The 12743-nt window shown below is 36.3% G+C and overlaps 1 protein-coding gene across 1 annotated transcript in view; it reads left to right on the forward strand.

Annotated features, from left to right (window-relative positions):
- Window positions 1–12743, forward strand: part of ERP44 (endoplasmic reticulum protein 44) — a 97473-nt gene that overhangs the window by 35862 nt on the left and 48868 nt on the right. Inside the window, exon 4 of the mRNA XM_053567580.1 lies at window positions 2002–2117. Within this exon, the coding sequence (XP_053423555.1) occupies window positions 2002–2117 (116 nt within the window). The remainder of the gene's footprint in view (window positions 1–2001; window positions 2118–12743) is intronic.

Here is a 12743-nt window from a genome sequence, read left to right on the forward strand (position 1 = left end):
AGAAACCATTAGTCTGTCCATGCTCCTTGCCTCCCCCTGCCTTCTATCTACCCTGTTTTCAGCAAACTGTAAGAGCCTGCAGTCCTGGGGGCCTAGCTTCTTCACTTCCTCCATTCTATCAGTTTATTCATGTAACAGACAACTATTGAATGCTTATTAGAATACGTAGTCAAATGAGACACAGTCCATGAGGTCCACAGACCCCACCCACCTATCCCAGATGGGAGAGATTTAAGAATGCTAAAAGAGGAAAGAGCCACTTGAAAGCGAGAGATTGAAGATACAGATTGTGTCTCCTTGAAATATTCTCCTTAGGAAGTCAGGTGAGTGGGCTAGAAGAGCTATATACAAGAAGAAATAGGAGGGAAGTATAACCTTTGTATCCTTTCACAGGCTTTACAATATTTTTATTTAATTATATCTAATATGTATGATCTGATCACGTGTGGATCAAATAGTTCACAGGCTTCATTTAAGTAAATTTCTTGGTGGAAAAGGGCTCTGAAAACAGAAGTAGCAATTATAGTTTTTTTGTTTGTTTGTTTACATATCCTCAATACTTTTTCCATGAGAGAATGACCATTCTAACCCAGCTGGGTATATACTGATTGTAATTCTTCTTTCTTATCAGATCCCTTTAATGACCCAGAACACATTGAGTCATGCGCTGCATAATGGCGTTAAGATCAATGTCAGAGGCCCCATAAAATTATAATACCGTATCTTTATTGTACCTTTTCTATGTTTAGACACACAGATACTTGTCTGCAGTATTCAGTACAGTTATATACTATATGGGTTTATAGCCTCGGAGCAATAGGCTATAATAGCATGGGTGTGTAGTAGGCTGTACCATCTAGGTTATGATGTTTGCCCAGCAAGAAATTGCCTGATGCATTTCATGTCCTAGCGTGTATCCCCGTTATTTAGCAATGCATGACTGTATTTGTGAAGTGGTTGGCCTGATAAAGGGACAGTCTGATTAGAAGTAATAAGTTCTTGGAATATTGTGGGGTGTATGCTCCATTTTTAAAGTAAAAGAAAAAAATGTAAATATAGACAGGAAGTCTTGCTTAGGAATTTAAAATATTTGTTTCTGGATATAATACACTGAGTATATTTACAGATATAAAAGCCCATTTTAACAAGGAAACAGTTTGTTATATACCATGTGTCCTTTTAATAGAAGTTATTGAGTGTGCTAACTTGCCTGTGAGATGTGATTGAACTAGCTAGGTAGATTGATCTCATATTTGTTATTAAAAGATTAGTATTTAATATTAAAAGACTTTTTGTAGTAACCTAAAAATATATTCATTATTCGAAAAAGCTAATTTCTTTTATAAATGGTCAAGCCTCAGTAGTTCGAAGGCCTAATAGTACATCTTAGAGGAGTTATATCAGGTTTGTTTCATGGCTCTGCAAGAGATCTTCTGCTGTGGGGTTCGTAAAACTGGCAATTACCTCATGGGGGAAAAAAAAAACCCAAAATCTGTTAGTTATTTATATAGTCTTATTGGAACATAGTCTTTGCATTCACAATCATCTTCATCTACATTGAATAACGTCCAAATCTGTGATTCACATAAATTATGTGCGTGATTGTCTCATGGACTTAAGTTTATTACACCTATCCCAAATATCAGTGGGTGATAACTAAAATAAGATTCCATTACTTCTGCTTTTCCTTTCTTTTTTTTTTTTTTTTTTTTTTTTTTGTAGAGACAGAGTCTCACTTTATCACCCTTGGTAGAGTGCCGTGGCGTCACACAGCTCACAGCAACCTCCAACTCCTAGGCTTAGGTGATTCTCTTGCCTCAGCCTCCCAAGTAGCTGGGATTACAGGCGCCCGCCACAACGCCCGGCTATTTTTTTGTTGCAGTTTGGCCGGGGCCGGGTTTGAACCCACCACCCTCGGCATGTGGGGCCGGCGCCCTACCCGCTGAGCCACAGGCGCCGCCCTGCTTTTCCTTTCTAATTGGTATTCTTTTCTATGTATAGGTGTCGTTTCAGTCAGATGTTGCATCCAATTTTTGAGGAAGCGTCTGATGTCATTAAGGAAGAATATCCGAATGAAAATCAAGTTGTGTTTGCCAGAGTTGATTGTGATCAGCACTGTAAGTACCTTAATAGGACATCTGGGAAAAACTGTCCCATCCCTCTCTCTCCTACACACTTACACACTTTTCTTTTTTTAATGCTCTGCTTTAAGTGGCCAAAAATATGAGGAGATTCTAGTGACCTAATTGTCAGAATTTAATTTTTATAACATTACTTTACATTTTCTTGTGTAAAGGATTTTTTAAATTTAAAATATAGTAAGTAGGTAAAGCATAGGGATAGGAAATCATAACTAGCAATGTTTTCTACCAAATACCAAAATCAATAAATAAAATTGGAATATAGTTTTAGAAGAAGAAAATGGATTTGTTAATTTTAGAATCATGTGGAAATACCATTTGTCATTATTTCAAATAAGATGGTCTCAGATTTTTACTGTGTTTTTGTTATTTTATTTTTATTTTATTTATTTTTTTTGTAGAGACAGAGTCTCTATTTATGGCCCTTGGTAGAGTGCCGTGGCATCACACAGCTCACAGCAACCTCCAGCTCCTGGGCTTAAGCGATTCTCTTGCCTCAGACTCCCGAGTAGCTGGGACTACAGGTGCCCGCCACAGCACCCAGCTATTTTTTTGTTGCAGTTTGGCCGGGGCTGGGTTTGAACCCACCACCCTCGGCATACGGGGCCGGCGCCCCACTCACTGAGCCACAGGCGCCGCCCTGTGTTTTTGTTATTTTAAAAAAATCTACTAAGATTGACCTAGACTTTCTTTGAGGTGTAATTAACTATAGTTGTTGTTTCTAATTATTGAGAGTATTTAGAAATTTAGGTTAGACTCCAATCTCTTGAATTTAGCTTGGCCTGGTCAAGCATTCTCTGTAACATCTTCGTGGTTGTCTGTATATATGACATTTCTCTAACTTGGACTAGTGAGTTTGCTAGTGGAGTTTCCTCCTAAATGCTCTCATTGCACTTGAACTTTGCTCTTTCAAGTACCAAACTCATTGTATTTGGGTTCTGGTTCATTGTGTCTTAGTTGTCTCATCAGCTGCATTGTCAGTTCTTCAAGGCAGGAATATTTTTCTGTCCTTTTTTTTTAAATGCTTTGTTTTAAGTGGTAGACCAAACCACTCACTAATCTCTTTATTTCAAGAATCTGAAAGTTTCTGGGAGAAACAGACTACTTGTTAAAAGCTTGTTGCATTGGATTGTTGGTAAATTGGCTTTCACACAGAGCTGTCTTCCATTCTGCAAGTTTTCTCCCCTTTATACTTAATCCACCAGTTAGAATTTGTGTGTGTGTGTGTTGGTTTGTACATATTAACTTTTCATTTTGCTGATGAGTAAATGGAAATAAGGTGTTTTAACCATTGTTACACAGCTTAATGTCTAGTCAGGCCCGAATTAAAATCCTGATCTCCTGACCAAATGGCTGCACAGACCTATTTGCTGCTTTTCTATTCAACAAACATTTTGGGGATTTATTGGTATAGCTTTGTGCTAGGCAGAAAAGCATTTTTTAACAGCACATCACTTCAAAGTCTTAAAAGCCATACCCCTATTTCTTGTCTGCTGAGATTCACAACTAGATAGGATGAAGGAGGCAATAAAATATTGTCAGTACAAGCATGGACTACATTTTCACATTGCTTTGTAGAGCTTTTTTTCTACCTTTACTGACACGGAACATGATGGTTTTGGTATAGATTCTCAACAGATTTAATTAGACATTCCAGTGCAGATAAGAGTTCCTACTTTTATTGAACTTGAACCATAAAACATGAAATTATGCCCTCAACCTTATAGTCATTGGGAAGAAGTAATATTTCTATTGAACTAAAATTTCATTTATTCTGTCTTTTAAAAAGATTAACTTAATTTTGAAATATATCTGACATCATTGCTAGTAAGGTTTCTTTTTATAAGAGCAAATAGCCACAGTTTAGATTCTTTTCAATCCACTAGAGATCTATAAAGTTAGCAGTTATTAATGAAAGATATATCTGAGGTATATTATATGATCTATTTTTCTCTTCTATGTAATTCTTGATTTAAAAAAAAACGACATTATCAGATAAGACCATTGTTCATGATTTTATTCACATTTTACATTCTTTCTTTAAAGATATTTAGACTATATACTCTTTTAAGCCCCTCATGTGGCAGTTGGATTGTAGAGTTCTGGATGGGAAGAATTCTGCGTTCTGAAGAAAACTGTGTGTTAAGCTAATTGTTCTTTGGTAGGATTTCAACTTTTTTTCCTCTTACCAATTTATTTAATTACTTTAATTTACATACTCACACAGGTGAGTTCCAGTGCTTTGAAAATAGATTCTTTAGTCCTAAAAAGCAGCTTTGTTTTTTTAAAAAAAAGATTTATTGAGGTATAATTGACACATAATAAATGTTACACATTTAAATGATTCAACTTTGTAAGTTTCGATATGTGTATATCCGTGAAACCATCACCACAATTAAAATTTGGAACATTATTTGTCATCCCTCTAAATTTCCCTTCTGCTACTTTGTGGTCTCTTTTCTTTCCCTTCTCCATCATCTTCAGGGAACCATCTACTTCCTGTCACTATAGATTTCATTTGTATTTTCTAGAATTTTACGTAAGTGGAATTATACGATATGTGTTCTTTTTTTTTTTTACTCAGAATGTTTAGTTTGAGATTGCTCCACGTTGCATGTGTCCTTCATTTTTATTATTTAGTGGCATTTCGTCGCATGGCTATATACCACAGTTACCTGCTCACTACTGATTAAACATTTGGGTGGTCTCCACTTTGTAACTATTACAAGTAAAGCTGCTATGAACATCCAGTCTTTGCGCATATGATTTCATTTATCCTTGGCAAATACCTAGGCATGAAATGCCTGAGTCATATGGTGGGTGTTTGTTTAACTTTTTGAGAAATTGCCAAACTATTTTCCAAAATACTTGTACTATTTCACATAGCCACTAGTGGTGTATGAGGATTCTGTTTGTTCCATATTTTTGCCAATACTCAGAATGGGCAGTCTGTTTAATTTTACGTATTCTAATGTATGTGAAGTGGTGTTTCTATGTGGTTAAATTTGCATTTTTGCATTTCACTATAATTAATGATGAGAATTTTTAATATGCTAATATGACATTTGTGTATCTGTATTGAAGTGTCTGTTAGAATCTTACACATTTTTATTGGATTATTTTCTTGAGATTTGAGAATTATTTGTATATTATGAATACAAATCTTTTTTCAGATGTGTAATTTGTAAATACAGTAGTGCCTTGGTAAGCTGGCCACCCAAAGGACTGTAACAAACTGGTCAACGCACAGAGGTGGTCACCATAAGGAACTGGGCCTACTGTACGTGTGTATGCCTGGCCTGTGAAAATTAGGTCAACTCTAGGAGATGGTCAGTTGGGAGGGTCTCCTGTATTTCCTCTTTCTTCTACTAAGAATGTCTTTTTTTAAAAATTGTAGTAATATACACATAACATAAAAATTCATCATTTTAACCATTTTTAATTATATAGTTCAATAGGGTTAGGTAGATTCACATTGTCGGGCAGCCAATCTCCAATAATATTGTTAATATTAATAAATAATATTCCATTGTATATATTGTATTTTGTTTATTCACTATCCATTGATGCACATACGGGTTTCTTCTACCTCTTGGCTATTGTGAATAATGCTACTATGAACTTGTGTGTACAGATAACTCTTTGAGACCTTATCTTCCAAACCCAGTGGTAGAATTGCTGGATCATATGGTAGTTTTTAAGTTTTTGAGAAACCACCATACTGTCTTCCATAGCTGTGCTCAGGGGTTCCAGTTTCTCCACATCCTCACCAACACTTGTTATTTTCTGATTTTTTTGATAGTAGCCATCCTAACCGTGTGACATATCTCATTGTGGTTTTGCATGCATTTCCTTAATTAGCGATGTTGAGTATCTTTCATATGCTTTTTGGGGTCATTTGTATATGTTCCTTGGAGAAATGTTTATTCATATTCTTTGCCCATTTTCTAATCAGGTTATTTTGTTGTTGTTGAGTTGTAGTTCTTTGTATATTCTGGATATTAACTTCTCATCCCATATATGATTTGGAAATATTTTCTTCCGTTGTGTATGTTGCCTATGCACTGTGTTGATTATGTCCTTTGATGCATGGAAGTTTTTAATTTTGATGTAGTCCAATTTACCTATTTTTCTATTTGTTTCCTGTGGTTTACGTGTTAATATTCAAGAAATTATTACAAATCCAGCAGTATGAAGCTTTTCTTCTGTGTTTTCTTCTCAGAGTTTTGTAGTTTTAGGTCTTACAGTTAAGTCTTTGATCTAGTTTGAGTTAATTTTTATATATGGTGTAAAGGTAAGGGTTCGACTTCATTCTTTTGCATGTAAATATCCACGTTTCCCAGCACCATTTGTTGAAGAGACTATCCTTTTCCCATTGAATGGTCTTGGCACTCTTCTTGAAAATCATTTTACCACATACTAGAGGGTTTATTTCTGGGTTCACTATCATTTTTCATTGTCTGTATATTTGTCTTTATGCCAGTTCCACACAATTTTGATTACTATACCTCTGTAATAAGTTTTGAAATCAGAAAGAATGGGATCTCTTCTAACTTTGTTCAAAGGTGTCTTTTGAAGAGCAGATATTCTTAATTTTGGTGAAGTCTTATTTATCAATTTTTAATGGATTATACTTTTGATGTTCCATCTGAGAATCTTTGCCTCAAGATGATAAAGATTTTTTTGCTATGATTTATTTTATAATTTTATAGTATTGAAAGATTTATGTTTATGTCTGTTTAGCTAATTTTTGCATGTGGTACAATGTAAGAATTGTAGGTATTATGTTTTTACACTTAGTTGTTGAGCTATTTCAGCATTATTTATTGAAAAGACTATGCTTTCCTCACTGTCTTTGCATCTTTGTTGAGGTAAACTTACCTTGCGTGTGTGGGTCTATTTTGGTCTCTCTCTTCTGTACTATTTGTCTGTTTGTCTGTGTTTATACGAACACACCACACTTTCTACATTACTGTAGCTTATAAAAAATCTTAAAGCGTAGAGGGTAAAGCTTTCAACTTTGTACTTGTTTTCCCAAGTGATTTGGCTGTTTTGCTTGCTTTGGATTTTCATACGACTTTTAGAACATCTTGTTAATTTTTAACAACACCATAAAAAATTACTGGGCTTTTAATTAAGGTTACATATAACCCTGAGACCAATCTGTGGAGAATTGTTATTTTAACAACATTAAGTCTTCTAATCCATGAACATTGTACATCTCCTTATTTATTTAGGTATTTTCAGTTTCTCTCAGCAATGTTTTGTGTTTTCACTCTACATGTCTTAAGTATCTTTGTTAGGTTTATCCCTAAATAGTTCTTATTTTTGATGCTATTATAAATGATATTTTAAAATTAACTTTAATTTTAGAATTATTATAGATATATAGAAAAGTTGCAAAAATGAAAGAGTTCCCTTATACTCATTACCCATTTTACCCTAGCGTCAACATCTTATTTTGTTGATTTAGGATTGGTTTTTGAATGACAGGAGATTTATAGATCAAAGGCATAAGGTGGCCTCAGAATTAAGATATCATCATGTCACATGCCCATAAATCTCATTCTTACTAATCACCTGTCTGGTATTGTGGTAGCCCACGCGATCTTGACCTCTAATTATTTGGTCTGTCTGCCTTGCTTATGACTCACTGCTTCACTAAGATCTCTATTCCAAAGTAATAGTATTATTTCCTGAAAAAATTCCTCTGAAAAGTCCCCAGGCTGGGCATAGTGGCTCACGCCTATAATCCTAGCACTCTGGGAAGTCAAGGTAGGAGGATTCCTTGAGCTCATGAGTTGGAGACAAGCCTGAGCAAGAGCTAAAAAGTAGAAAACTCAGCCAGGTATTTTGGCAGGCACTATAGTCTCAGCTACTCAGGAGGCTGAGGCAGGAGGATTGCTTAAACCCAGAAGTTTGAGGTTGCTGTGAGCTAGGCTGAGGCCATCGCTCTCTAGCCTGGAGCAACAGAATGAGACTGTCTCCCAGAAAAAAAAAAAAATAGTATTTAGTTAGATTGTCTGGAAAAAAACTACTGTTTATTGAGTGCTTACTTGGATTTAGGCATGTTCTTACTTGACTTATTTCAATTATCTTCACCACAATTTGTGACACCTTGAGTATTACTCATGCATTTAACAAAAAACACTTTATGCCTACCCTTGGTAATGCAGTATGGAAGGTTCTATATTTACAGGTATATAGATAGATAGAGCAATGAACCAAACACACCCAGAAAGATAAGATAAATAAATACACAATTGCACACTGTGGTAACTATTCTGAAGAGAAAGTATTGAATGCTGTGATATGAGTCTAATTTAGTTTGGCAGGGACAAGGACGCTCTTTCTGAGGAAATGGTACTAAACCTGAAGGAAGAATAGGAATTTTCAAGGAAAATAAGGAAGAAGAATGTTTCTTTTCTTTTTTTTTTTTTTTGTAGAGACAGAGTCTCACTTTACTGCCCTCGGTAGAGTGCCGTGGCATCACACGGCTCACAGCAACCTCCAGCACTTGGGCTTACGCGATTCTCTTGCCTCAGCCTCCCAAGCAGCTGGGACTACAGGCACCCGCCACAATGCCTGGCTATTTTTTTGTTGCAGTTTGGCCGGGGCTGGGTTTGAACCCGCCACCCTGGGGCCGGCGCCTTACCGACTGAGCCACAGGCGCCGCCCAACCTCTAAGTCTTGGGCTTACGCGATTCTCTTGCCTCAGCCTCCCAAGCAGCTGGGACTACAGGCACCCGCCACAATGCCCAGCTATTTTTTTGTTGCAGTTTGGCCGGGGCTGGGTTTGAACCCGCCACCTCGGTATATGGGGCCGGCGCCCTACTCACTGAGCCACAGGCGCCGCCCAGAAGAATGTTTCAGACAGAAGTGGCAGTAGGTGTTAAGTTTCTCATGTAGGAAAGAACATTGACCTTTCAGAGAGTTGGAATATATTACCTACTATTTTACAGATGAAGACACTAAAAGACAGACAGAGGTTGAGGGATTTCCCCCGGGTTACCTAGTAAATGAAAGGAAGCAGGCTGTAACCCAGGAGTGTGCAGTTTTCACTTTGAAACCAACTTTGAAGGTCAAGATAAAGCAATTTAAATTGAATTCCTCCTAGAAACTCAGAATTCACCTATTTCTGTGTAAAAATGACTTAAACTGTCTCGTTATGAATTATAAAAGTCTGTTTAAATGATCTCTAATAGGTCATTTTATAAACAAAAATCGATTTGCTTATAGGTAGCATTGTTTTTATCCTATTGTGGACCAGCCTTCTACTAAGGTGAACTCTTTTGTTCTAGAACCAGATGCCCCTTACTTACTAAGCCATATGTTATTGGCAAGTCACTTAAAAAATCACTGAGCTTGATTCCCTACCATGCATGCATGTATGTGTGTGTAAGAAAGAGGGACAGAGAACGTAGGTGAGAGTATGCAGGTGTTCATTATATTACTTTTTTCATCTTCTGATGAAATATTTCAAAATTGTAGAAAGTTGGATTTAAAAAGACACTGATCCCATAGTTTGTTTTTGGTGAAGAAAAAGCAGGAGTGCCTTGTTACCCCTAAAGTTTTTGAGAATATGTCTGTGAAAGAAGCTAGAAATCTTCACTGTACAGGGATATTGATACTGCTGATTGTGATTTGTTTATTTTCATTATAAATAAATGACCTTCAACACAATTACTGAATTTTAAAAGAGTTTTCTTATCAGTGTAACCTGGCTTATTGTACCCTCAATGAATCCCCAACAATAAAAAAAAAAAAAAAGAAAAAAAAAGAGTTTTCTTGAATAGATTTTAGTAGAGATTTTGAAGAATGCTCTTGATGGCATTTGGAATTTAATCTACAATTTTTTTTTTTTTTTTTGAGACAGAGTCTCAAACTGTTAAGCTTGAGATGTCATGGTGAGTGCCGTAGCATCACAGTTCACAGCAACCTCAGACTCTTGGGCTTAAGCGATTCTCTTGCCTCAGCCTCCCAAGTAGCTGAGACTATAGGCACCTGCCACAATGCCCAGCTATTTTTCTGTTGCAATTGTCATTGTTGTTTTAGCTGGCCTGGGCGATGGGCCCCAGGATATGTGGCTGGCGCCCTACCCATTGAGCTATGGGCGCCACCTTAACCTACAATTTTCCAGATGGCTGTCCTGAGTTTTTCACTGGAAACTTTCCATAAGCATATGTGGCATTTGAGGTCAGTTTTTCCGTCATAAAGCTGCCTTCTTTTGGTAAAGTTCCATCTCTTGGGCATTAGCATCTCTGCCTTACAACCAGTTGACATGAAATGTAGGCGTGCCTGTTGGATATTCTCCCATTACTAAATAGAACTTGCACCCCCTTATTAGGACAATAAGTCACTTCAGTAGGCAAGATGAGGAAAACCAGTTTATCCTATCAATAGATGCCAAAAGACTTGACAAAACCCAGCACAATTTCTTGAAGGAAATTAATTTGGCAAAATGTATTAATCAACTTTTGCTTGCACTAAAGTTTTATTGTAATGACTCTTATTTCATAATGTGTTGCAAGCTTGAATTGAAGTTTGACATGATTAAATTTAGTTCTGAACTCTGTCTTAGCCAGATGTCTTGTATACTGTCTCTGGCATAGCTATTGTTAATTTTTTTCTTCCTTATAAGCCATATTTAAGAATAGAGGATGATGTGAGACCATAAATTTGAGAAACAAACAGCATAATTATAGGACAATATAAAAATGTAATTTTCATAAAATATTCCAAGTGAGTATTTTTACAGTAGTTTCTATGGGACGTAGGGTACAACATGTTGGGAATTCTTCCTTAGAAGTTGCCTTGTATGACAGTTCACTAGTCTTTCAGGAAAATCCATCTCTACATACTTACAGGAGACCCTTCTTTGGTTTTTTGCCTGTGTTTCCTTCTCTCTCTCTCTTCTACTTCCCAGCAGCCTGGGAAGTGCTTTCTTCCCTATTTTTACTTTGCTTCTTTCTTTATATGCCCTTCCTAGGACTTTCTTTGTTGAAAGGTTCAGCTAAATAGGCTGAGAACTTGGAAACTGGAAAAGGAAAGAAGGCAAGCTTGGATATAACAGGCTAATTCTACCCAGTCATCCTTCTATTTCTATGTACAAAGTGTGACAATTAAGTTCATGAACTCATTCTATAAAAAGTGTTACATACCGCACTATTGAATCATCACTATGGTCCCCTTCAAAGGACTCTCCTTGGCCATCTGGTGACTGTAGTGATATTCAGCAATGATGTATGTGGCACTTTTTCTAGGATGAGCTCAGAAACTTAATTGTCAGACCTGGATTGTATGAACTGAATGCATCAACTTTGATATCCCCCCTCCTCACACACCCCCAAACAACAAAGTTGGAAACTATAGAAAGATATTTTGAACTTTGACTGAGGTTGAAGGTCAGGAAGATGCTTCTAAATATTTAAAATCAGGCCTATTTTTTGAAAGTCTGCTATAAAGCCTAGTTTACCTCCTAAACTCCTAAATGTTCCATTTACTATAATATATTTAATGTAGGGTACAGACAAGGTAGATGGAGCGCAGGAAGAGGAAAAGGAAAAAGAAGTCAGGACAACTAGAAAAGAGAACATTGAGGAACAACCCCTTCCCACTGCCCAGAGGCCATTTATATTCCGGTGCTGGCTGCAGAGCAGGTATCTTCACTCTTCTTCCGGAGGTTTCATTTTTGTGGCGGATCTAACACTTGTCCTCTTAGCTTCTCCCATTCAGAGGGCCCGTAAAAGAAAACTATAGGACAATATAAAAATGCAATTACACTAATGTTCATAAAATATTCCAAGTGAGTATTTTTACAATAGTTTCTATGGGAGGTAATGCACATCATGTTAGGAATTCTTCCTTAGAAGTTGCCTTGCATGACAGTTCACTAGTCTTTCAGGAAAATTCAGAATTTTAGGAGTTTCACTGAAGATTCTAGCCCGTGGAAACAATTAGAAATAGTATTAGCAGCAGCAGCAGTAATATTAATAATTATAAAAATAAAGATAAAATGTAAGCTCTGTGAGAGCAGACTTATCTCTTCCCCCATCCCTAGTATTGGAGTTGTATTTAGCACATAGTAGGTACTCTGTTGTACTTGTTGAATTGATGGATGTATAAATGAATAATAAACAAACCAGCACTTATCAACTGTTAGTTTTGTATCAATAGCTACTATATTAAGTATTTCAAATAGGTTATCTCGTTATCTCCGAATAATACAATAAAGTCTTCTGCCATATTTCACCCAGTCTAATTCGTCATTGATTAGAAGGCACAAATAAATTTTATCTATACCTACAAAAACTGAGAAAAATCGAACTACAACACAGTGCTTGCTTATTCAGATTTTTAAAATTGACACGTATTGTACATATTTATGGGATACAGAGTGGTACATCAATAAATACATATACTGTGTAATGATCAAATTAGGGTAATTAGCATATCCATCACATTTATCATTTCTTTGGGTTGGGAACGTTCTAAGTCCTTTCTTCTAGCTGTTTGAAAATATGTAATAAGTTATTGTCAACTGTAGTTATCCTACAGTGGTGCAGTATACTGGAATTTACTCTTCTTATCTACCTGTATTTT

Source organism: Nycticebus coucang, chromosome 2 (assembly GCF_027406575.1).
Source record: "Nycticebus coucang isolate mNycCou1 chromosome 2, mNycCou1.pri, whole genome shotgun sequence".
Classification (NCBI taxonomy): Eukaryota; Metazoa; Chordata; class Mammalia; order Primates; family Lorisidae; genus Nycticebus; species Nycticebus coucang.